Below are 26,241 nucleotides of genomic sequence, written 5' to 3'. Positions count from 1 at the left end.
GACTGAAATCCCATTGTAATTTGGTGAACATAAGCTTTTGGACTTGGAACTGTGCCCATGCTATGAGGTAACAAATGTCAAGTGCTCTCTCCCTTCAAGGTTGTAGGGTTCTGTCTCCTTGGGGAGATCAAATTAATGTGCAGGACATATGTTGGGATGTAATATAAATAAAATAAAAATAAATGATACAGGCTGTAAATGCAGGTTTTGGAGGTGGGAGAGGATGATGGCTGAAGTGCCTTGAGTGGTAGGTAAGCTTTAGATAAGCGAGGATAGAAGAAAGTCATTCCGGGAGATTGGACAACCCAGGCCACTGTGGGATTGAGCATGGTGGGTGGAACAGTGAAGAGGTCAGCAAGGTGACCAGACCCAAGGAAGGTGAATATTCAGGAATATTGTGGTAAGAAATAAGCTTGTACAGATAGAGTGAATAGGCCTTGGAGGATCTTGAAAGCCAAGGAATTTAGGTTTAATGTTCTAAAAAATAGGGAGCCAGTGTATATTCCTAAGTAAGAAAGAGTTTTTTTGCAAATGTACTTTAGTAGCAGCATGCAGGGAAGAGAACCTGAAGTCAGGAAGGTCAGTTAGGGGTTGCTACAAACATATCTAAAACTGGCCCACAGTCCTCCAAACTGTTCCTCCTCTTGCGTTTGTATTTTCATTCATTGTAACCATGCTGTTGCATCAAGCCGAGACCCTGGGAGTCATCATCTTCCTGCATTCCCTCTCCATCCCCAACTTATAAATGGTCACTGAGTGTTGATTTTATTTTTAAAATAATAGTACGTGTTTCATGTAAACTTTTAAATGAATGAGTTTCCATTCTGGGTGTCTTGCTTTGGGGCCGTCATTATCCACCTAATCTACTGTAGTAATCGTCTCAGTAGTCTGTTTCATGAATGTTTTCTTTTCAGAAAACACTTAGTGTCCACCTTACTGTTTGGGGATAACCTTTCTGAAGTGCCAATCTAATTTTCTTAAAATCCTTCGGTGTGCTGAGGGGTAAGGTCTGTACTTAAGAGTGGCGTACATGGCCCTTTATGGTAGACCTGTTGCCTATCTTTTTAGCCTCATCTCCCCTCCTGCCATATGTTCATGTGTTCCCAGTCCTTCAACTATATTGAGCTGCTTGCAATTTCTTGACCACATTTCTAGAAATGCCCTTTATTCAAAATAAAATGATTGGGTTTCTACTATGAGCAAACTTTGGGCTATTTACTGGATTCCAAGGACGAAAATGACAGCGTTTCTGTTCTCAAGGTATTCATTGTCTTTGGGACGAGGCAGGGACCTGTTTGTTCTATTGCTTATCCTCTATTTTCAAGCTTATTGGAGGTTGTAGTTAGGATAGTCTGAAAATACAGGGTTTTTTGACATATATGAAAATTCATTTGGGAAACTTAGTGATCTTTCAGAGCAGCTGAAAATGAGGTCCAGCGAGAGGCCTCCAATTAGGGCTAATTGGGAGAGCCATGCCATGTGTGGTAAGACTCTTAATAGGGAGTTTCAAATGAGAACATCAGGTTGAAACCCACAGGTTTGCAATCAAGCTCTTTCTGGCCAGCTTAATTCCTTACTAAGTGGCTTGTAGCAGGGTGAGTAGCAGCAGGGATGTATTTACTTAACAGTGGTTAAAACTCCCCTAACTGAAATCCCGCTCACCGAAATCCCCCTCACCAGACCTGGAAACATGTTGGCTGTAAGACTCTTAGTGCTTCTTTCTTAGTTTTTTAACTTTCTGTTTTCAGTGTTTTAAGTTTGTCTCTTTCCACTAGACCCTCAATTCCTCAAGAACAAGTACTCTGTTTTACTCTTTGCATCCCATTTTGTGGCATATACCCGACTTTGAATATGCCTTCAACAAACAGTAAAGGAATGAGGTCAGGCAGTACAAATGGACAGTAATGTGTAGATAGAATATTTTAATATTTCTTGATAATGTACAACATTGTCCTTGAAAATAACATGAATGAATAAATGTGTTTATTTTCCTTTGGCTAATTTGTAAGGTATTCTTAACTGTGTTAGCAGGAAAGTTAAGATGCAGGTGAATTTGTTTTTGCTAATTTATTTCTCAACTCTCCAGATGATTTAACTGTTCTATATTAAGTACTGGTATCCTAATATCTAAAATTGGTGTAATCACATTTTTAACTCTTTAATTCAAATGTTATTAAGATCATTGCTGCTTACAGTGTGAACCAAGGACAACACCATGGACATCTTCTGGGATCTTGTTAGAAATGCAGACTCTCTGGCCCACCCCAGACCTACTGAACCAGAATCTACATTTTAACAGGGTTCCTGGGTAATTCATTGCACATTGGTGTCAGAGAAGCACTAATTTATTAATTATAGCTTACAATTTGATAAATGTTTTTTATGAATCATGAATTTGAGTGTATCTGTGAGTATGTGCTAGTGAGGTAGTTTATGGACTATACAAGTCAACCACTGTTAACATATGTCAGTTTCTAAAACACATGCTAAATGATCGTATTTGATTTTTGTACACTTGTGGTTAACCTGTACAGTCTTTTTTTCTAGGTCGCCATTTCCCCAAACGTCCAAAACATATGCTTGTAGTAGAAGCAAAGTTTGATGGAGAACAGTTGGCTACTGATCCTGTGGACCATACTGGCCAGCCAGAATTTGCTACTGAGTTAGCCTGGGAAATTGACAGGAAAGCACTTCATCAGCACAGGTGACTGTTATTTTCAACTTGTTTGGCTCTTTTTCAGTCTGTTATAAATAAATACATATATATCTCTAAGTAGATAATAGTAATATTTGTTGAGTGGTTTTTTAATGTGTCAGGAAATTTGTAAGTACTTTGCAACAGTAATTCATTTAAACATCAGACTAACGCTATGAAGTAGGTATTATTTCCCCCGTATTACAGATGAGAAAACTGAGGCCTAAGAGGTTAAGTAACTTGCCTTAAGTCAGTCAGCTGGACCGTGGTAGAGCCCAGCAGCCAGTTCAACTCCAGAGCTAAGCTTTTAACCACTACACTTAGCTTAGCTTGCTTTTTTCTTTCTTTTTTTTGCTAATGTCTGAGAGAATAAATATTCTAGAAGTGCCATCATGATGCCTACCCACTATTAAATGTGGGTTGGAATTCACTGTTATTTTTTTTTTTTTTGTGGTGCGCGGGCCTCTCACTGTTGTGGCCTCTCCCATTGCGGAGCACAGGCTCCGGACGCGCAGGCTCAGCGGCCATGGCTCACAGGCCCAGCTGCTCTGCGGCATGTGGGATCCTCCCGGACCGGGGCACGAACCGGCGTCCCCTGCATCAGCAGGCGGACTCTCAACCAGTGCGCCACCGGGGAAGCCCCACTGTAATTTTTATTAATAAATTTATTGTATATTTTACCTGGCTTGCCAAGGAGATATATATATATACATATATATATATATATATATGTAGTAATTATATAAGGTATTCTTTCTAATTTTACACTTGATTTTAGACCTCTAAATACTTTATTGGTATATAAAACATATTTAAAGTTATAGCTTATTATTTCATGAACTATTACGACCAGAGCAGGCAAGAACATTAACACTTTTATTTTAAAAAGAATTGAAAATATGGTTCCTCTGGGGAACATAGAATCTCTTTAATATTTGTTCTTTCTTAGTACTAAATGAAATAAAAGTACCAAGTTTAAAAAATGAAAGCAAGGAGAAATTTAATTTCTTCTATTGTTAGATTAGTCCATGGATTTATTTGAAAGGGTATCAAATTCCTAGAGGATATTAGAATTTTGTATTTCATCTCAGTGACTTCTGTAATATCTGCTCAGACAGAGACTTGATATATTAGTGCCTGCCTTGGTGGTTGTGTATCTAATTGTGTTAGTGCAGAGTGGTACCACTCTGTATTTTGTAGACTGAGAAAATAACACAGATAAATTAAATATAGAAATGATGATCTTGTGCCAAGTGCAGGTTTCATAGTCATTCCATTAGATGACAGTGGTGGCAAAATCCAATCAGCTTACTATATGAGTGAGCCAGTATAGGGGTTCCAGACTCAAAAGAAGCCATGTTATACCAGTGAAGGTCATGCTTATATGACCTTACCATGTAGTAAATTGAATTGTTGTTAACTTAATTTTAATAATTTGTGATATGACATTTGATTCTTAAATTTATTTCGTTTTTTTAGCAACAAAAAGAGCTATAAGCATATACGCGTGTGTATTTGAAGCTTTATGTGTGTGTGACAGTCTAAGAAAGAAAATTTAAAATCAATCTTGAAAATTCATGGTAATTTTTGACTTTAAAAGAGTTTTGTATGTTACAGAAGCTTGAGAAACATTGATCTAGATGTTAGCTTCTTCGATGAGAGACTAAAATTTTTGACATGTTTTGTATATTACTTTAGTTGGTGTATAGATAAGTAGACATAATTAATAATTACGCCAGTTGAAGAGTTTTTCAGAAAATATAGAATAGATATAGGTTATCCAACAAAATTATAATTGTCTTGATAGTAGTAGGCTGCTTTTTCAAAGCTAATAGAAAGTTCAGTATTAAGCAAAAGTGATTTTATTTATCACATAAATTGTTATGTTGCAGGCTACAGCGTACTCCTATCAAACTCCATTGTTTTGCCTTGGATCCTTTATCTTCAGCCAGGGAAACTATAGGTTACATTGTTCTAGACCTAAGAACTGCTCAAGAAACAAAGCAGGTACTGACCTTTTGATGTTTTGTTACTGATTATGTAAACAGTTGGTTATATTCAATAGATAACAGATGGATGGAAAGAACATGGAATATTGGACCTAATAGATAATGGGCTTGAGCCACTATGGTAGTTCTTAGTTCTTATGATGAATTTGATTTAGAAAATCCTGACCTTTTGGTCATTCTTTTGGCCGAGAACCATCTCTCTCAAAGAAACTTCTCTCTGAGTTCAAATCTGTGTTCAAGTTGCCATTACCTTTAACACGTTCAGCTCCTGCACTTCACCTTCAAAGGTGTACCTCTTTTAGAGTTCCTTGCTTCAGTGGATGGTCACCACCCTCCTACCAGTTAGGTGAGCTAGAAGTATAGAAGTCTTCCTTGACACGTCCCTTTCCTGGCCTCCTTGGCCACCCTTTGCAGTTGGTTTTCCCTCCTGATCCATCTGCTATTCTGCATTTTCACACTGCCATCTCAACTTAAGCCACTATCTGTGCTTCTTACCTTGGCTGTCTTAATAGTAGCCTTCTAACTGGTTTCCCTGCTTCCCGCTCCTTGCATTCCTTATGTTGTGGTTAGAGGAAGGGAATTTCTTGAAAGACACTTGTTATGTAAATAGTACTCCCACCACAGGAAGGAAGAACAACTCAGGGTCTTGATTCCTGTGCTTTTTGTTATTGAAAATGCTTCTTATGTCTTTTAAAATATCTTAGAACCTTTTTTGTGTGTTATTGACTTTAGAAATTCTAACTTTCAGTTTTTCCTAATGACTTTTTTCTGGTCCAACTTTCTTAAGAAAATAAAGTAAAAAAAAAATTTCTTTTAATTTAAAGTCCTCAATTGACTTGAATCTTAAATTAGGATTCTGTGAAGAAAAATTTACCTGTTACTAACATTTTTGGTACTGATAGCAATGATAGAGGCATACCTTGTTTTATAGCAGTTCACTTTATTGTGCTTCACAGATACTTTTTTTTTTTATACCAGTTGAAGGTTTGTGGCAACCCTATGTCAAGCAAATCTGTTGGGGCTGTTTTCCAGCAGCATTTGCTCACATTTTGGTAATTCTTGTAATGTTTCAAACATTTTCATTATTATATTTGTTACAGTGATCTGTGATCAGTGATCTCTGATGTTACTATTGTAAAAAGATTATGACTCACTGAAGGCTCAGATGATGGTTAGCATTTTTAGCAATAAAGTACTTTTTAAATAAGGTATGTACATTGTTTTTTTAGGCATGATGCTACTGCACACTTAATAGACTACAGGATAGTGTAAACATAACTTTTGTATGCACCAGGAAACCAAAAAATTTGTGTGACTCACTTTATTGCAATAGTCACTTTATTGTGGTGGTCTGGAACTGAACTTACAATATCTCCAAGGGTATGTTTGTATTTGCAAATGAGCCAGTCAACCTGGCCCAAATTTGGAATTATTCAAAAGAAACTGAACTGCTTTAAAAGAGGACTTGTTTCTCCTCCATCCTTAGGTACTCATCACCTCTCTGCCCCCAAGTTCTGAAAAAGGTTTTCCTTCTTTAAGCTTAGACCCTGATTACTTCTGCAGTTGCTTTGGTTAAAGAGAAGATAAATCCTTTCAGGAGGAGGATATCTGAGCTGAGATCATGCCTCTAAATGCTTTTGGTGTTCCTTTTCCCCTTGTCTAGTCCTTTAGGGCAGTTTGTCATCGTATTGGTGAACAAAGTTAAGGAGAATTTTTTTTTTTTTTGCGGTACGCGGGCCTCTCACTGTTGTGGCCTCTCCCGTTGTGGAGCACAGGCTCCAGACGCGCAGGCTCAGCGGCCATGGCTCACGGGCCCAGCCGCTCCGCGGCCTGTGGGATCTTCCTGGACCGGGGCACGAACCTGTGTCCCCTGCATCAGCAGGCAGACTCTCCACCACTGTGCCACCAGGGAAGCCCCCGAGAAATTTTTTTAAATTATGTTAGTTTTGGGAAAACCAAATATTGTCTTGTTTAATGTCTTCTGTTTGCCAGCAGAAGAAATATTTGAAGTTGGATAGTAGAATATTTGAATTTCAAGATAAATTGATTCTTTATAAATAAACACAAACAGAAGAGCCTAGATTTATTTTTCTGAGTTAATAACAAAAATATATCATAAATCCTGTGAACAGCTAAAAATCTTTTTTTCCAGGCTTATACTTAAGATTAGAAAATATCTGTCATAAGAAATACAGCAACAAACTGAGTTTTTGCCTTTAAAAAAACTTGGTTGTGGAATTTTTTTAAATACCTGTGTGCTAGTTCACTCTGTTTTACTTACAAACATAATTTGAATATAAAGCTGCAGTTTTTGGTTTTGATTACTATAAGCACCAGTTCCTATGCCTTTATATTACAGTGGTCAGAGTAAGAATGCTGTTTACACGTATTGAAATGGTGCCCCTTCACTAATGATACACGTGGTCTTGGGCCATGAGATTTTGATTTCGGTATTAGAATTCTTGAGGTGACCTTGCGGTTTGGGGGAGGAGGTGGCTATTCAGGTAATTTAGGATACCTCATTCTGTGAGAAACCCTTTCTATTTCAGTTTCAGTCAAATACATGGTTCATAACCCAGAACTCTACCATTAGACCTTACTTAAGTATTTTGTTAGTATTTTTATTAACACTAAGCTTTTCGTTTTCTGATTTGGTATAAACAGAACAAAGCAGAAATGTGGCAGGCAGAAAACGTATAACAGAAAAAGTGAAAAATTAGGGGTTAGGAATGGAAAGTTGATAGTCTTTGTTGTTGTTGTTATAAGGGATGAAGTGAGATTAGGGATATGAGTGAAGATAGAAAGAAATACACATACTGGGTTTCCTCCTCTTTAATATATTATCACCTGTTGAAGCATAGGAGTAGAAACAAGGAAGGCAATCTAAACTTATACTTAATTTTTTCACGAGGAAATTCAGTTAGTTTCCTAAGCAGGATTAATTTCTTTTGAGGAAAATGGGGAAAGAAAATACTTTAAAAGAGGAGAAAGTACTGAGAAACTACAGGAAATATATTTAGAACCTTATAAAACATTTCCCACCTACTGTATATTTCCTATTAACAATTAAGGAGTTTTGCTTTTATTTTGTTTTGTTGTTACTCTCTAGGCACCAAAATGGTACCAGTTGCTGAGTAATAAATACACCAAGTTCAAGTCTGAGATACAGATAAGCATTGCTTTGGAAACGGATACAAAGGCACCAGTGGATAGTTTTAAAGCAAAGGGAGCCCCTCCTCGAGATGGAAGAGGTTTGTACATCATCTGTAAGGTTATTCTCTGAGAAGTTACATCTGTGCACTGGAACTTGAGGAAGGGAGGGGAGGAGGTATTATAGGAAGATAAATGCAGGAGTGTAAACTGATCTTACTCTAGAGCAGCAGACAAACGTTGGGACATTGTTACACATGAACGCTTGTTGCTCTTATCTCTTGTTTACAAAAATTAGAAATAGGGAAAGATTGTCTTTTCTTTATTTGATATGTATAACAGAACAAAACAGAATTTTATATTGTTTATAAAAATAGCTATTTAGGAAAATTTTCTTCCTAGGATGAGTGCAGGATAGCCAAAAATGCTTATGCTGGTCTCTGTTAACTCAGCTTTAGTTTAAGAAAACCTTCATTTTTTTTCCCCTTTATTTTTAAATTAATAAACCTTTTTTTTAAGAGCATTTTTAGGTTCACAGCAAAATTGAGTGGGAAGTACTAAGTGTTCCCAGATATCCACATACACACACAGTCCTCCCCACCACTATCAGCATCTCCCACCAGAGCGGTACATTTGTTGAAATCGATGAACCCACATTGACACATCATTATCACCCAGTATCCATAATTAATATTAGGGTTTGTCCTTGGTATTGTACATTGTATAGGTTTTGACAAATGTGTAAGGACACATATCCATGATTGGCGTCTCCTACAGAATAGTTTCACTGCCCTGAAGATCCTCTATGTTCTGCTTGTTCATCCCTCCCGCCCCTCTGACCCTTGGCAACTACTGATCTTTTTACTATCTCCGTAGTTCTGCTTTTTTCAGAATGTTGTATTGTTGGAATCATGTAGCATGGAGCCTTTTCAGATTGGATTTTTTCACTTAGTAATATGCATTTAAGTTTCTTCTGTGTCTTTTTGTGGCATGATAGGTCATTTCTTTTTAGAGCTGAATAATATTCCATTGTTTGGATGTACCACTGTTTATTTAAACACTCAGCTACTGAAGGGTATCTTGGTTGCTTCCAAGTTGGGGCAGTTAGGAATAAAGCTGTTACAGACATCTCTGCAGGCTTTTGAGCAGACCTGAGTTTTCAATTCATTTGGGTAAATACCAAGGAGCGTGATTACTGGATCTGGTAAAAGCATGCCTAGTTTTATAAGAAACTGCCAAACTGTAAGAGTATATGGTAAGAATATATTTAATTTTGTAAAAAAACCAACAAACTGTCTTCCAAAGTGACTACCATTTTGCATTCCCACCAGCAGTGAATAAGAGTTCTTGTTCCTCCATGTCCTTGTCAGCATTTGGTGTTGTCACTGTTTTTGATTTTGTTCATTCTAATAGATGTGTAGTGGTGTCTCATTGTTTTAATTTGCGATTCTCTAGTAATAAATGATGTTAACATCTTTTCATGTGCTTACTTGCCATCAGTATATCTTCTTAAGTGAGGTGTCTGTTCAGGTCTTTTGCCCATTTTTTAATTGGTTGTGTGTTTTGTTTTGTTGCATTTGAAGAGTTCTTTTTATATTTTGGATAACAGTCCTTTATCAAATGTTTCTTTTGCAAATACTTTTTCCAGTCTGTGACTTGTCTTCTCGTTCTTTTGACATTGTTTTTAGTAGAGCAGAAGTTTTTAAATTTTAATGAAATCCACCTCATCCGTTCTTTCATGCATTGTACCTACAGTGTCACATCTAAAAGGTCATTATCATACCCAAGGTCATCCAGGTTTTTCCTGTATTGTCTTTTTAGGATTTAATAAAGTTTTGTGCTTTACACTTTGGTCTATGATCTGGTGGGTTTTTTTTTGGTTTTTTTTTTTTTTGTGTGTGGTACGTGGGCCTCTCACTGTTGTGGCCTCTCCCGTTGCGGAGCACAGGCTCCGGACGCGCAGGCTCAGCGGCCGTGGCTCACGGGCCCAGCCGCTCCGCGGCATGTGGGATCTTCCCGGACTGGGGCACGAACCCGTGTCCCCTGCATCGGCAGGCAGACTCTCAACCACTGCGCCACCAGGGAAGCCCTATGATCCATTTTGAGTTCATTTTTGTGAAGGTTTTAAGGTCTGTTTCTGTATTCATTTTTTTTTACATGTGGATGTCCAGTTGTTCCAGCACCACTTTTTGAAAGAGTATGTTTGCGCCATTGTATTTCCTTTGCTACTTTGTCAAAGATCAGTTGACTGTATTTATGTTGGTCTATTTCTAGTCTCTTTATTCTATTTCACTGATCTTTGTGTCTGTTTCACCAGTACCACACTGTCTTGATTACTGTAACTTTATACTAAGTCTTGAGGTTGAGTATTATCAGTCTTCCGACTCTGTTGTTCTTCAATGTTGAGTTGCCTGTTCTGGGTCTTTTGCTTCTCCATGTAAACTTCGGAATCGTTTTGTCCATGTCCACAAAATAATTTTCTGGGATTTTGATTGGGATTGCATTGATTGTATAGATCAAGTTGGGAAGGACTGACATCCTGACAGTATTGAATTGTCCTATTAGCATAGAATATTTCTCCATTTATTTAGTTCTTCTTTGATTTTATTTATCACAGTTTTATAGTTTACCTCATATAGATCTTCTGCATGCTTTGTTAGATTTATTCCTAAGTATTTAATTGTTTTGGGTGCTAATATAAATGGTATTTTATTTTATTTTTTGATGGTACATTTTTAAGAAATTTTATTTTATATTGGAGTATATTTCATTTACAATGTTGTGTTACTTTCAGGTGTAGAGCAAAGTGATTCAGTTATACATATACGTACGTATATCTGTTCTTTTTCGAATTCTTTTCCCATTTAGGTTATTACAGAATATTGAGTAGAGTTCCCTGCGCTATACAGTAGGTCCTTGTTGGTTATCTATTTTAAATATAGTAGTGTGTATATGTCGGTCCCAAACTCCCAATTTATCCCTCCTCCCCACCTTTCCCCTTTGGTAACCATGAGTCTCTAAGTTTGTAAGTCTCTGGTTTGTAAATAAGTTTATTTGTATCATATTTTTTAAATTTCTACATATAAGTGGTATCATATTAGTCTTTCTCTGTCTGACTTCACTTAGTATGATAGTCTCCATCCATATTGCTGCAAATGGCATTATTTCATTCTTTTTAATGAGTAATATTCCATTGTATACATGTACCACATCTTTTTTATCCATTCATCTGTGGATGGACATTTAGGTTGCTTCCATGTCTTGGCTATTGTAAATAGTGCTGCAGTGAACATTGGGGTACATATGTCTTTTCAAGTTACGGTTTTCTCCAGATATATGCCCAGGAGTGGGATTGCTGGATCATATGGTTGCTCTATTTTTACTCCATTGGTTTGTTTTTGTTTTTGTTTTTATTTCCATTACTCTAGGAGATGGATTGAAAAAGATATTCCTGCGATTTATGTCAAAGAGTGTTTTTCCTATGATTTCCTCTAACAGATTTATAGTATCTGGTCTTACATTTAGGTCTTTACTCTATTTTGAGTTTATTTTTGTGTATGGTGTTAGAGAATGTTCTGATTTCATTCTTTTACATGTAGCTGTCCAGTTTTCCCAGCACCACTTATTGAAGAGGCTGTCTTTTCTCCATTATATATTCTTGCCTCTTTTGTCGAAGATTAATTGACCATAGGTGCGTAGGTTTATTTCTGGGCTTTCTATCCTGTTCCATTGATCTATCTTTCTGTTTTTGCGCCAGTACCATACTGTTTTGATTACTGTATCTTTGTAGTATAGTCTGAAGTTGGGGAGCCTGATTCCTCCAGCTCTGTTTTTCTTTCTTAGGATTGCTTTGGCTCTTCGGGATCTTTTGTGTCTCCATACAAATTTAAAAATTTTTTGTTGTAGATCTGCAAAAAATGCCATTGGTAATTTGATAGGTATTGCATTAAATCTGTAGATTGCCTTGGGTAGTATAGTCATTTTGACAATATTGATTCTTCCAGTTCAAGAATATGGTATATCTTTCCATCTGTTTGTGACATCTTTGATTTGTTTCATCACCATCTTATAGTTTTCAGAGTACAGATCTTTGTCTTCTTAGGTAGGTTTATTCCTAGGTATTTTATTCTTTTTGATGTGATGGTAAATGGGATTGTTTCCTTAATTTCTCTTTCCGATCTTTCATTGTTAGTGTATAGAAATGCAAGAGATTTCTCTCTATTAATCTTGTATCCTGCAACTTTACCTAATTCATCGTTGAGCTCTAGTAGTTTTCTGGTAGCATCTTTAGGATGTTCTATGTATAGTATCATGTCATCTGCAAACAGTGACAGTTTTACTTCTTCTCTTCCAATTTGGATTCCTTTTATTTCTTTTTCTTCTCTGATTGCCGTGGCTAGGACTTCCAAAACTATGTTCAATAAAAGTGGTGAGACGGAATGCTTTCAGCTGTTCCTGATTGTGAATGGTTAGCTGTGGGTTTGTCATATATGGCCCTTATTATGTTGAGGTAAGTTCCTTCTGTGCCCACTTTCTGGAGAGCTTTTAATCATAAATGGGTATTGAATTTTGTGAACAGCTTTTGCTGCATCTCTTGAGATGATCATATGGTTTTTATTCCTTAGTTTGTTAATGTGGTGTATCACACTGATTGATTTGCAGATATTGAAGAATCCTTGCATCCCTGGGGTAAATCCCACTTGATCGTGGTGTATGATCCTTTTAATATATTGTTGGATTTGGTTTGCCAGTTTTTTGTTGAGAATTTTTGCATCTATGTTCATCAGTGATATTGGCCTGTGTTCCTCCATGGGTTTATCCTGCCTGGGACTCTCTGCGCTTCGTGGATTTGAGTGTTTCCTTTCCCATGTTAGGGAAGTTTTCACCTATGATCTCTTCAGATGTTTCCTTGGGCCCTTTCTCTCTCTTCTCCTTCTGAGACCCCATGTAATGAGAATGTTGTTGCCTTTAATGTTGTTCCATGGGTCTCTTAGAATGTCTTCATATCTTTCCATTTTTTTTCGTTTATTCTGTTCTGCAGCAATATATCCACCATCTGTCTTCTAACTCACTTATCCATTTTTCTGCCTCATTTAGTTTGCTATTGATTCCTGCTAGTGGGCTTTTTGTTTCAGTTCTTGTATCGTTCATCTCTGTTTGCTTGTTCTTTAGATCTTCTAGCTCTTTATTAAACATTTCTTGTATCTTTTCAGTCTCTGCCTTCATTCTTTTTTGAGATCTTGGATCATCTTTACTATCATTACTCTGAATTCTTCTTCATGTATATTGCGTATCTCCACTTCACTTAGTAGTTCTTCTGGGGTTTTATCTTGTTCCTTCGTCTGGGACATACTCCTCTGGCATCTCATTTTGTCTAACTTTCTGTGATTGAGGTTTCTGTTCCACAGACTGCAGGGTTGTAGTTCTTGCTTTTGTTTTCTGCCCACTGGTGGATGAGGCCCAACTAAGAGGCTTGTGCAGGCTTCCTGGTGGGAGTTTCCTGCCCACTTGTGGGTGGCCTGGGTCTTGACCCTCTGGTGGGTAGGGCTGTGTCAAGGGATTTGTTTAGCGGGAAGCTGTGGGCTCAGAAAGACTCAGCCTGTCTCCTGATGGGTGGGGCTGTGTTCCTGCCCTGTTGGTTGTTTGGCCTCAGGTGTCCCAGCACTGGAGCCTACAGGCTGTTGGGTGGGGCCAGATCTTGGGGAGAAAATTGCAGTCTCCAGGACAGCTCACGCCAATGAGTACTCCCAGAAGTACTGCCACCAATGTCTCTGTCCCTGCAGTGAGCCACAGCTGCCCCCCGCCTTTCCCGGAGATCCTCCAGTACCAGCAGGTAGGTCTGGCCCGGGCTCCTATGAGATCACTGCTTTTTCACCTGGGTCCTGGTGTGCCTGAGACCTTGTGTGCACCCTCCAAGAGTGGAGTTTCTGTTTCCTCCGGTCCTGTGGATTTCCTGCGATCAAACCCCACAGGCCTTCAAAGCCAGTTTGCTCTGGGGGCTCCTCCTTCCCATGCCAGACCTCCAGGCCAGGGAGCCTGACATGGGGCTCAGAACTTTCACTCCTGTGGGAGAACCTCTGTGACATAATTATTTTCCAGTTCGTGGGTCGCCCACCCAGGGGGAATGGGATTTGATTTTACTGAGTTTGCGCCCCTTCCCTGTCTTTGTGGCTTCTCTATCTTTGGATGTAGGATATCTTTTTTGGTAGGTTCCAGCATTTTTTTTGTTGATGGTTGTGCGTCAGTTAGCTGTGATTTTGGTGTTTTTTGGGAAGAGGTGAGCTTACATCCCCTACTCTGCCATCTTGTCTCCATGGTGGTTAATTTTCTGCAAATGGTATTTTAAATTTCAAATGCCACTTGTTTATTATTGGTCTGTAGTGAAGCAGTTGACTTTTGCATATTAACCTTGTCTCCTGCAGCCTTGTTATAATTGCTTATTATTAGTTCCAGTAGTAGGTTTTTTTTGTTTTGTTTTTGGTCTTTCCATAGATGGTCATTCTACAGTTACTTGCAAACAAAGACAGTTTTGTGTCTTTCTTTCCAATATGCATGACTTTGTTTCTTTTCTTGTGTTCCTGCATTAGCGAGGACTTACAGTGTGCTATTGAAAAGCAGTAGTGAAAGGGGACATCCTTGCCGTACTCCTGATCTTAGTGGGAAAGCTTCTCACCATTAAGTATGATGTTAGCTGTAGATTTTTTGTAGATGTTCTTTATCAGGTGAGGAGGTTACTCTCTATTTCTAGTTTGCAGAGTGTTTTATCATGAATGAGTGTTGGATTTTGTCAAATGCTTTTTCTGCATGTATTCACACAATCATGTGGTTTTTCTTCTTTAGCCTGTTGACATGATGGATTACATTAATGGCTTTTTGAATGTTGAACCAGTCTTGTGTACCTTGAATAAATCCATTTGGTTGTGGTGTATAGTTCTTTTTACACATTGTGTTGATTTTATTGGCTAATACTTTGTTGAGGATTTTTACATCTATGTTTATGAGATATTGGTCTGTTGTTTTCTTCTCTTGTAATGTCTTTGCTTGGATTTCATATTAGGATAATGCTAGTCTCATATAATGAATTAGGAAGTATTCCCTCTGCTTCTGTCTTGTGGAAAAAAAAATTGTAGAGCCTTGGTATAATTTTTTCCTTGAATGTTAGGTAGAATTCACCAGTGAATCCATCTGGATCTGGTGTTTTCTGTTCTCTAAAGTTATTGATGCAATTTCATTAAGTGATATAGGCCTATTCAGATTGTTTCTTCTTGTGTGTGTTTTAGCAGATTGTGTTTTTGAAAGGAATTGTCCATTTCATCTAGGTTATCAAACTTGTGGGCATAGAGTTGTTCATAGCATTCCTTTATTAAACTTTTAATTTCCATGGGAATCTGTAGTGATGTCCCCTTTTTCATTTCTGTTAATAGTAATTTGTGTCTTCTTTATTTTCTTAGGCTGGCTAGATGCTTATTGATTTTATTGATCTTTTCAAAGAACCAGGTTTTGATTTTGTTAAATTTTTTCTCCATTGATTTCCTGTTTTCAATTTCATTGATTTTTGCTCTAGTTTTTATTGTTTCTCTTCTTCTGCTTACTTTGGATTTAATTTGCTCCTCTTTTTCTGTTTTCCTAAGATTGAAGTGTAGATTATGGATTTTTTTTTTTTTGCCTTTTAGTGTGCCTTGTAATTTTTTATTGAAAGATGGACATGATATACTGGGTAAAGGAAAATAGACTTTTAGTAATATAGCGGTAAGGGGGAGGGGAAGCATTCTATAGTCTTGTGATTAGGTTTCAGTCTTGGTGAGGCTGTGTCCCCTGTACTGTTTGGGCTTGTCTGGTACTAGATTTTGGTTATGCATCTTTGGCAGGCCTATTAAGATGCTCTGTTCTCATTGCATCTTATCAGGTGGCGCACTATTTTGATGTAGTCTCATTACTGATTATGTTCACTTGATTACTTGATTATGGTGGTGTGTGTCTGTGTTCTCAACTATAAACTCTTGTTTTCTTTTGTACTTAATAAATATTTTGTGGGGAAGATTTAGAAAATTAGAAAAATATTTATTCTTCATTATACCTTCAATTTGTTCACTTATTTGTATTGCCTAAGTATGGACTTGACAGTTTTCTCTTTATTTAGCGGGTTATAATCTTTAGCCATCATTATTTGTCCCAGATTTGGGCATTGAGAACCCCTTCAAACTGCTTCTGTTTCCTTTTTATGATCTCAATAATCCTTTGAGCTTTTTTTAAAAACTGTTTATTTATTTATTTGGCTGTGTTGTGTCTTAGTTGCAGCACATGGGATCTTCGTTGTGGCATGCAGGATTTTTTGTTGTGGCTCGTGGGCTTCTCTCCAGTCGTGGTGCGGGCTCTAGAGTGCGCCGGCTCAGTAGTTGCGGCACATGGGCTCTCTAGTTGTGGTGCACGAGCTCTAGAGTGCGTGGACTCAGTAGCTGTGGTGTGCAGGTTTAGTTGCCCCGCAGCATGTCGTATCTTAGTTCCCTGATCAGAGATCCAACCTGCATCCTCTGCATTGGAAGGCGGATTCTTTACCACTGGACCACCAGGGAAGTCTCTTTGAGCTTTTTTTTTTTTTCCTGGTATAAGAAGATGGTCCAGGTTCATCAAATAATTTTCCTATCTCAGCCCTGGATTCAGCCATTACTTTAAGGAGCCCTGCTTCTTTTTAGAAGAGAATGATGTTTACAAGTCAAGATCCAGCTGCTAGGTGTGCTGTTGGGGTGTTGTTCCCATGTATGTATACATACACACGCAGACACATGGATACATTTACACAGACACACGTATATATACATATATACTTTATATATCGATTTGCCCATATATATACTGAACAACATACATTCACATTGACACGTTCAATCCTTTTAATCCTACACCACAAGATTTATCCTAGTGTTCTCCCTTTCTGATAATGCGAGACCTGTCATAGTATTTTGACCTCTTAAGCTCTGCTGACCTTACTATTTAATGGCTACCTTTATTAAAGTACTTAATTGTCAGGTACTGTGCTAAGTGCTTTTGTTATCTAATTTGATCTTCTCAACAACACTGTAAAATCTTTGCAGAAGGAAAAATGGAGACTAAAGGAGATCATATAATTTTCCCATACAACTACTGAATGACAGAACTAGGGTTGGAACTTTGGTCTATGTGAATGTAGTGTCTATACTCTTAACCATTAAACTATTTTTAGCTAGTGCTACTGTAAGCACATTTCTTTTGGCTTAACTCCTGAAGGAGTCGAGGATTGCTGGTTTACAGGGTATGCATATATAAAATTTTGATAAGCCCTGATATATTACCCTCCAAAAGGTTGTACTAGTCTGTACCTACCAACGTGGAGAGTGCCAACCTGCTGGCAATCTCCCTGACACTGAATATTGTCTATTATTTTAGTTTTGTGTAGTTTTGTTTTTTTCATTAATCAGTTTTGAAAAATCCTTGTCCCTCTCCAGTCTCTTCATAACGAAACCTATTTGATTATAGCTCTTCTCTCCTCAAAATTGTTTTATTGTTTTCTCTTATTCTTAGAAAACTATCCAAATGTTTCAGCATGGTGTTCAAGGAAGCTCTTTATGATATGGCCTCTCCCCACTTTCTCTCACTCTATGATCCAGCATGCCATATCTATTTCAGTTCTCTAACCACATGCTTTCTCTTGCTTCAGTGTCTTTGTATATATTGTTTCTTCTGCCTAGAACACCATTTTCCACTCCCTCATTCTCTATCTAGTCACCTTGCTCTTTTTAGCCAAGTTTTACTTATTTTTCAGTTCGCAGTTTAGATTTACTTCCTTGGGGCAACCTGTGATACCTTTTCTACATGGTTTATTAAATTGAAATCAAAGGAAACCTTACTGAGATGTTAACTGTATCTGTGAAAACTGCCAAGTAAATTAAAAAGTATAACCAGCTTTCAAAATCTTATAATGGTTTATGGCAAACTACAATGTAGTTTAATTGTGTTTTTTTCCATAAAGTACCTGCCGGCCTGTCTGGACTTGACGCAAAGGACATTGTGGCGGTGCTGAATGAGGAGGGAGGCTATCATCAGATTGGACCAGCAGAGTATTGTACTGACTTCTTCATGATGTCCGTGACCATAGCATTCGCCACCCAGTTGGAGCAGGTGAGATGAGTGATTCATGAAGAACTTGAAAACATTTTATTTTTAAAATCTGTCTTTTAGGTATTAAAAAGACTTGCAAGTAGACTTACAAAAATAATTTAGAAAAATGTTTTCTTTCATATCAGAAAGCATTTTTGTTTTAGGAAAAGAATAAATTGGGATGATCTTGGTAGTAAGAGAATAAATTAAATCTCTTAGAATTTAGAAGAAAGACCATAAATAAGCATTGTTTCACATTGTATTGTGTGACATTGTAAAGACTGTTATGAAATGATTTTTTTCTAAGTGTTAAATACTTTACTTTTTGGAGAAATATACAATGTTGGGAACATTGTCTCAGTCAGACCTTAATAGCTGTCAGGTCTGGGATTAGATTTTACCTTATTTACACACTAACAAATTAGCCTACATACTGCCAGAAGACAGAAGATTCTTGGGTCAGAGAGAAAGGAGTGTACTACTCTTAGCACAGCAAGCAACATGAATATCAGCATATTTCTTGCAGTTCCCCCTATCCCAAGTCCCATGGAGGTGACATAGAGGGGCTCAGGTGGTTGCTCCACACTCATTGGGAGCGTGTCACAGCTGAGGAACACAGAACTTAGGGAATGTACGACTTTTACTGTAAGTAGTCTAGGTCTTTGTCTGGGAAGACACGTTGCTTTATGAAAGTTATGAGCTGCATAAACAACGCTGGGAGATGGCCTGGGTAAGAGTGGTCAGGGCCTTGCATTCTTGTTACACTCAGCAAGAATGTGCAGGGATGCTCAGGGCCTGTTGCCGATTGCTTCCTCCCAGCATTGGTACAACACAAAAGTAGCTGTTATTTCATTGTCCTTTTCAGGATCGAGTCCAGATTTTTTGACATTATGTTGATCTATAGCACCTGAAATAAATTAATACTTTAAAAAATAGAGAATATGGCTTATGACTTTAAATTTTTTATCAGACTATTCACTTTCTTAGTGGTATACATTTCCCAGATAATCCGCATTCATAAGTGAAATATGAGTTAGTGACCACACTAAATCTTAATAAGATCTATCAGGTAAAGATTTTTCTCAGGAAATGTGTTTAGCTCTGTTGCACTGAATTCATGCCCACTACAAAAAGTACTTTTTATATATACGTATTCTTTGAGCTTTTTCTCTCCCAATTTGGTACTGTCATTTTCTCATTGACACTATATATATGTGATTTTGTCTCTCTCCATCAATTTCCTTTTTTTCCTCTCTTCAAAAAGCTCTGCTTGTGGATTGCCCCGGCTTAATATGCCACCCTGGTTGGGGGGGAAGCTAGATGTCCACTGTTTGTTCATTAACCACATCAGAACACACATTAGATAGTGAGTCTACTGTGTTTTTACTGTGTTATTATTAAATACCTGCAAAGTATTTTAAATTGCTACTTTATTTTTTAAAATATTTTTTCAACTCCCTAGGAAGGCATAATTTTACTTGTGTTATGTTTTGTGAAATAGGTATGTATTCACTACTTTGCTAATGTTGTATTTAATCCTAGCACAACTTTAGGGGATTATTATTTTCATTTTTGAGATGAGGAAACCAAGTTTTGAGAAAGTTTTTTAGCTAGTAAATATTCTAGGAATTTCTGGCCATATGGTCACTCTCCACATTCTCTTGTTCCCATATTTTGCTCTCTTGTCTCTGAAGGGATTTTGGAGTAAGATCAATTTGAGTTGGAATCTAATTCTCACTACTTACTGGCTTCTTTAACTTAGGCAATTTACTTAACCTTTCTCAGACTTGAATTTTCTCAGTTGTATGGTGGCAGTAGTACCAGCCTTGTGGGTGTGCATGAGGAATGAGATAAAACTAATGTGCTTAACATGTAGTTTGTATGTGTGAACCTATATTTATATAGTGAAAGCTTGTGGGTAATTGACCTACTGAATCCACGACTAAAACTAATACAGTTCTTGGTAATACAAAGGACAAGTCACTCAGTTTAGTTAAAAATAAAAAAACAGATTGATGTCTGGCAAGCTATTTGCTATCTCTGATAAAAATTAAGCCAAGTAGGTTCCTCAAAAGATTAAACAGAATTACCATAGAACCCAGCAATTTCACTACTGGGTATATATCAAAAGAATTGAAAACAAGGTATTCAAATAAAAACTTGTACATAAATGTTCATAGCAGCACTATTTACAGTATCCCAGAATATCACAGAAATAACCCAGATGTCCATTTATGGATGAATAGATTAACAAAATAAATAAATACACACACACACACACACACACACACACACACACACTCTGGAGTATTATTTAACTATAAAAGAAATGAAGTACTGATACATGCTACAACAAGGATGAATGTTGTAAACATGTTGCGTGAAATAAGCCAGACACAAAAGGTCACATACTGTATGAGTCCATTTATATAAAATATCCAGATGGGCAGACCCATAAAGACAAAACGCAGATTTGTGGTCACCAGGGGAGGGAGAAGTTATGGGGGAGTGGAATAGGAGTGGCTGCTCAGTGGTTCTGGTGTTTCTGTTTGGGGTGATGGAAAAGTTCTGGAACTAGGTAGCGGTGATGGTTGCACAACATTGTGAATGTACTTAATGTTCCTGAACTGTACAGTTTTTAATGGTTAAAATGATAAATTTTCTGTTATGTGTATTTTACAATAATTTTTTAAAACACAAAAAATTAAGCCCAATAATTTATTCATCCCTTGATACTGCTTAGTATTACTTGTTTGCTTTTTTCACTCTTTATGGACAAGCCAAGGATTTTAAAAAATAGTTTAGTTTTTTTCTTCTCAAGCTAGTCAAAGGTAGTGTGAGAAAGCATCTAGCAATAAACAAACATACCTTTCAGATGCAAACAAGTGACTTATAACATTGATACTATAAAGTAGTAGAACGCAGGAATGAAATTAGAGTAAGAATACTGGATTGTGATAATCTTGCTTCCTTTTTAAATATTGAAATTAGGGCAAAAAACCTGTTTCTAAATCCAAGGATGATAAAGGATTTTTAAAAGCATCTCTTCTCTTAGTGGGAATTACTTAGAATTAAATGTGCTATGAAATATAAAAGGGCTATCTTCATTTCTTAAAATTTTTATTGCTTTCTGACTATGGAAGAAAGTAAAAGAAAATGAAAGTCTCTTTTAATTAAACTGCTCAGAAATAATCACCCATAAGAGCAGTATATTCTTTTCCTCAGATATTTTCCCATTCACATAATAGCTGACTGTGTGCTAGGCCGACTTGTAGACGTGAACATGTATTATCTCTTTTAATCCTTCCAAGAACCCTAAGAGAAATGGAGGTACAGAGTGATTAAGTACTTGTCTAAAGTCTCATAGCAAGCCATTGGTGGAACCAAAGTTGAGGGTCGGGGCTTACTCCAGAATATGCACTCTCAACAACTAAAAGTGTATAGGCGCTGGCTCTCAATAAACATAAATCTACATGATTAAAATCCACATGATTAAAATCTAATCAAACAAATACATTTTAAAGTATAGGATTAAAGTAATAACTTGCTTTGTATATAAAATGTTTAATATAAAATAAATAACTTTATTGACTATTTACTATGTGCTCAGTACTGGGTTGTTTTAATCTAAGTGGTTAGTACTTTTATTTTCACAAACTTACAGACTTACAAACTGTCCTGTAAGTTTTTTTGACCTAAAAATATTTTAGGTAACTTTCATGTCACTATATCATTATTTAGGAGCCATATTGTTTGATAACTATAATATTTTTAAGCCATCTCCTGTTGCAGAACATGTCAGTTACTTATAGTCTGTTACTTTTAACAATGTGCTAGCAAACATTAAAGGTCTGTTAAAAGGTATTTTGCATTTTATGGGACAAGCATCCCATGTCTTCATGTCACATAGCCAGGAAACTACCAGCTTTGAGAAGTAACACTCCTAGTATGGAAGATATCCTTTCTTTTTTTTTTTTAATTTTGTATTAGACTGTAGTTGCTTTACAATGTTGTGTTAGGTGTACAGCAAAATGATTCAGTTATACATACATACATATATATATATTCTACTTAAGTTACTACAGAATACTGAGCAGAGTCCCCTGTGCTATACAGCAGGTCCTTGTTGGTTATCTGTTTTAAATATAGTGCTGCGTATATGTCAATCCCAAACTCCCAATTTATCCCTTCCCCCCCACCTTTCCCCTTTGCCAACCATAAGTTTATTTTCCATGTCTGCAGATCTGTTTCTGTTTTGTAAATAAGTTCATTTGTATCATTTTTTTCCCACATATAAGTGGTATATGATATTTGTATTTCTCTGTCTGACTTACTTCACTTAGTACAATAATCTTTAGGTCCATCCATGTTGCTGCAAATGGCATTGTTTCATTTTTTTTAATGGCTGAGTAGTATTCCATTGTATATGTGTACCACATCTTCTTTATCCATTCATCTGTCAATGGACATTTAGGTTGTTTCTGTGCCTTGGCTATTGTAAACAGCACTGCAGTGAACATTGGGGTGCATGTATCCTTTCAAACCATGGTTTTCTCTGGATATATGCCCAGGAGTGGGATTGCTGGATCGTATGGTTGCTCTATTTTTAGTTTTTTAAGGAAACTCCCTACTGTTCCCCTCTGAGCATATTTGTGTGTGGATGATTTACTACCTTTACTTTATGTTTGCCTTTACTGGTGAGCCTTCCCATTTGTAATTTTCTTTTTTGTAGTTGTGTCCTTTTCTTTTCTACCTAGAGAAGTTCCTTTAGGATTTGTTGTAAAGCTGGTTTGGTGGTGCTGAATTCTCTTAGCTTCTGCATGTCTGTAAAGCTTTTGATTTCTCTATCAAATCTGAACAAGAGCCTTGCTGGGTAGAGTATTATTGGTTGTAGGTTTTGCCCTTTCATCACTTGAAATATATTGTGCCACTCCCTTCTGGCCTGCAGAGTTTCTGCTGAAAAATCAGCTGATAACCTTATGGGGATTCCCTTGTATGTTATTTGTTGCTTTTCCCTTGTTCCTTTTAATATTATCTCTTTGTCTTTAATTATTGTCAGTTTGATTAACATGTTCTCTGCATGTTCCTCCTTGGGTTTGTCTTGCCTGGGACTCTGCACATCCTGGACTTGGGTGACTATTTCTTTTCCCATGTTAGGGAAGTTTTCAGTTATCTCTTCAGATATTTTCTCAGGTCCTTTCTCTCTTTTTCTGGGACCCCTATACCTACATACGAATGAGTTCTGTTCTGAGAGTGCATTTGTAAGTACTATTTGTTCGTAAGTCCAATGAAGTTAGCCTAGGTAACCAACTAACACAATCAGCTGTATAGTACTGTACTGTAATAGGTTTATAATACTTTTCACACAAATAATACATAAGAAGAAAACATTTTTAATCTTACAGTATAGTACCTTGAAATGTATGGTAGTACAGTACAACAGCTGGCATACAGGGGCTGGCATCAAGTGAACAGGCAAGAAGAGTTACTGACTAGAGGAGGGAGAGGAGGTGGGAGATGGTAAATCTGAAGGATTATCAGCAATAGATGGAGGGTAAGCCGCAGTTTCACTCATGCCTGACATTGATGGCACAGGTTCTGGTTCCTTGCTGGAACCAGATGCATGTTTGCATCTTTGAAATTTCGCAACTTGAAAGTTCGTATGTAAGGGACTTACCGCATTGCGAATGTTGGTGCTCTTAATGTTGTCCTAGAGGCCTCTGAGAGTGTCCTTGCTTCTTTTCATTCTTTTTTCTTTATTCTGCTCTGTGGTTGTGATTTTCACCATTCTTTCTTCCAGGTCACTTATCTGTTCTTCTTCCTTGTTTATTCTGCTATTGATTTCTACTAGTGTATTTTTCTTTTCAGTTATTTTATTGTTCATCTCTGTTAGTTTGTTCTTCAGATCTTCTAGCTCTTTGTTAAACATTTTTTGTATCTTCTCAATCTGTGGCTCCATTCTTTTTCCAAGACCTTGGATCATCTTTCCTATCATTACTCTGAATTCTTTTTCGTGTAGATTGCCTGTCTCCACTTCACTTACTTGTTCTTTTGGGGTTTTATCTTGTTCCTTTGTCTGGGACATATTCCTCTGTCTTGTCATTTTGTCTGTCTTTCTGTGATTGTGGTTTCCATTCTGCAGACTGCAGGGCTGTAATTCTTACGACTTCTGCTCTCTGCCCCCTGGTGGATGAGGCTGGTCTTAGTGGCTTGTGCGGACTTCCTGATGGGAAGGACTTGTTCCTACCCACCGGTGGGTGGACTTGGGTCTTGTCCCTCTGGTGGGCAGGGCCATGTCAGGGGGTGTGTTTATTGGGAAGTTGTGGGCTCAGGAAGTCTTTAAGCAGCCTGTCTGCTGATGGGTGGGGCTGTGTTGGTTGCTTGGCCTGAAGCATCCCAGTACTGGAGCCTAGAGGCTGTTGGATGGGGCCAGGTCTTGGTGAGAAAATGGTGGCTTCTAGGAGGGCTCATGCCAATGGGTACTCCCCAGAAATACAACCACCAGTGTCTTTATCTCAGTAGTGAGCTACAGCCAACCCCTGCCTCTACAGGAGACCCTCCAATACCAGCAATTAGGTCTGGCCCAGGTTCTTATGAGGTCACTGCTCTTTCCCCTGGTTCCTGGTGCACACAAGACCTTGCGTGCACTCTCCAAGAGAGGAGTTTCTGTTTCCCCTGGTCCTGTGGATTTCCTGCGATCAAATCCCTCTGGCCTTCAATGCCAGATGCCTTGCAGGCTCTGCCTCCCGATTCCAGACCCCCAGGCTGGGGATTGTGATATGGGGCTCAAAACTTTCATTCCAGTGGGAGAACCTCTGAGATATAATTATTTTGCAGTTTGTGGGTTGCCCACCCAGCAGGTATGGGATTTGATTTTATTGTGATTGTGCCCCTCCTACCATCTCCTTGTGGCTTCTTGTTTGTCTTTGGATGTAGGATATCTTTTTTGGTAGGTTCCACCTTTTTTTTTGTCGATGGTTGTTCAGCAGTTAGTTGTGATTTTGGGTGTTATTCTTGAGAAGAGGTGAGCTCATGTCCTCCTCCGCCATCTTGTTCCACCCCCAGTAAACATTTCATTTGTGAAGGGCTCCATTTTCCCCCTGCAGCAGCTCCTTACAGTGGGCGGAAGACAGCCTTTTGTAACTTAATTTATAGGTCTCCAAGTTTTGTAAGAGTAGCTACAAAGCTTTTTTTTTTCCCATCAAAAGAAGTTATAGTAAATAGCTTGGATTAAGATTTTTAAAAAACCTTCTCTCATTTACAGAGAGGATGGTGGAGTAAGGATATGTGGAAATAAGGAAAGCTCAGTGTAAAATATTTGACCACTTTCTTCTAAAAGAACTTTTATGGAGTTTTCATCGACTAGTTGAATGAAACATAAGCTTTAAAACAACATTAATGTATAAAAATATTTTAGTCTCTGTGCTTGTGTAAGATAAACCTTTAAAAATTAAACTAGTGATTTGGTAGTAATTTGGCAGAGATTTAGAAATTTTGAGTTATTAATTTAAGGCTTGAAATAAAAAATCATTTTAGCAAATATTTTTGGAGGTTGTCAGACATCTTTAAGGATGTTTAGTGGTTTATAATATAATAATCCTTTTTTTTCTTAAATATTTAGTTAATTCCATGTACCATGAAACTTCCAGAAAGACGGCCTGAGTTTTTCTTTTACTATTCTTTACTGGGGAATGATGTTACAAATGAACCCTTCAATGATTTGATCAACCCAGACTTTGAGCCAGAGAGAGCATCTGTTCGAATACGTAGCAGTATAGAAATTCTTCGTGTTTACCTGGCTCTTCAGTCTAAACTACAGGTAGGTATGGCAGAGAATTGTTTCCTATGAGATGATTTTTTTTAAGCATTAAAGAGGTACCCAAACTCTGTCTTATTTCTGAAGTGGATATCATCTTTCTGCCACATCTTTTAATTTTTAAGGAATTATCCTGACTTGTACAGTCACAGCATGACAGTTACTTCAGAATTTTAGGAGATATACCGCCTTACTTTGTTACTGTGGAAAGAGGTAGATCAGTTATCGGTCATTTATAATAAAAAGTTGTACCTGGAGCTTAAAGCTGCGGGCACCAGGCAGGTTTTATTATTGTTAGTGGAGATTAGCTGTCACCACACAGATCACACTCTAGATTTCAGAATTTATACACCTTATTGCTATTAAAATCAAAGAGATAAAACAACTTTCTAAAACCTGTTCTTGAACTTGGTAGTTTTGTAAACCAGTTTTAAATT

General features: G+C 37.5%; 1 protein-coding gene across 2 annotated transcripts in view; it reads left to right on the top strand.

Annotated features, from left to right (window-relative positions):
• The window catches only part of CEP120 (centrosomal protein 120), a 79,160-nt gene that overhangs the window by 1,682 nt on the left and 51,237 nt on the right, over positions 1 to 26,241 (top strand). For both annotated transcript variants that reach the window (XM_079917146.1, XM_079917147.1), the window contains 5 exons: positions 2,548 to 2,704; positions 4,588 to 4,702; positions 7,814 to 7,955; positions 17,861 to 18,009; positions 25,610 to 25,807. In XM_079917146.1, the coding sequence (XP_079773272.1) occupies positions 2,548 to 2,704; positions 4,588 to 4,702; positions 7,814 to 7,955; positions 17,861 to 18,009; positions 25,610 to 25,807 (761 nt within the window). The remainder of the gene's footprint in view (positions 1 to 2,547; positions 2,705 to 4,587; positions 4,703 to 7,813; positions 7,956 to 17,860; positions 18,010 to 25,609; positions 25,808 to 26,241) is intronic.

Source organism: Stenella coeruleoalba (genome assembly GCF_951394435.1).
Source record: "Stenella coeruleoalba genome assembly, chromosome: 3".
Taxonomy (NCBI): domain Eukaryota; kingdom Metazoa; phylum Chordata; class Mammalia; order Artiodactyla; family Delphinidae; genus Stenella; species Stenella coeruleoalba.
This window is presented reverse-complemented; position numbering and strand designations above follow the sequence as displayed.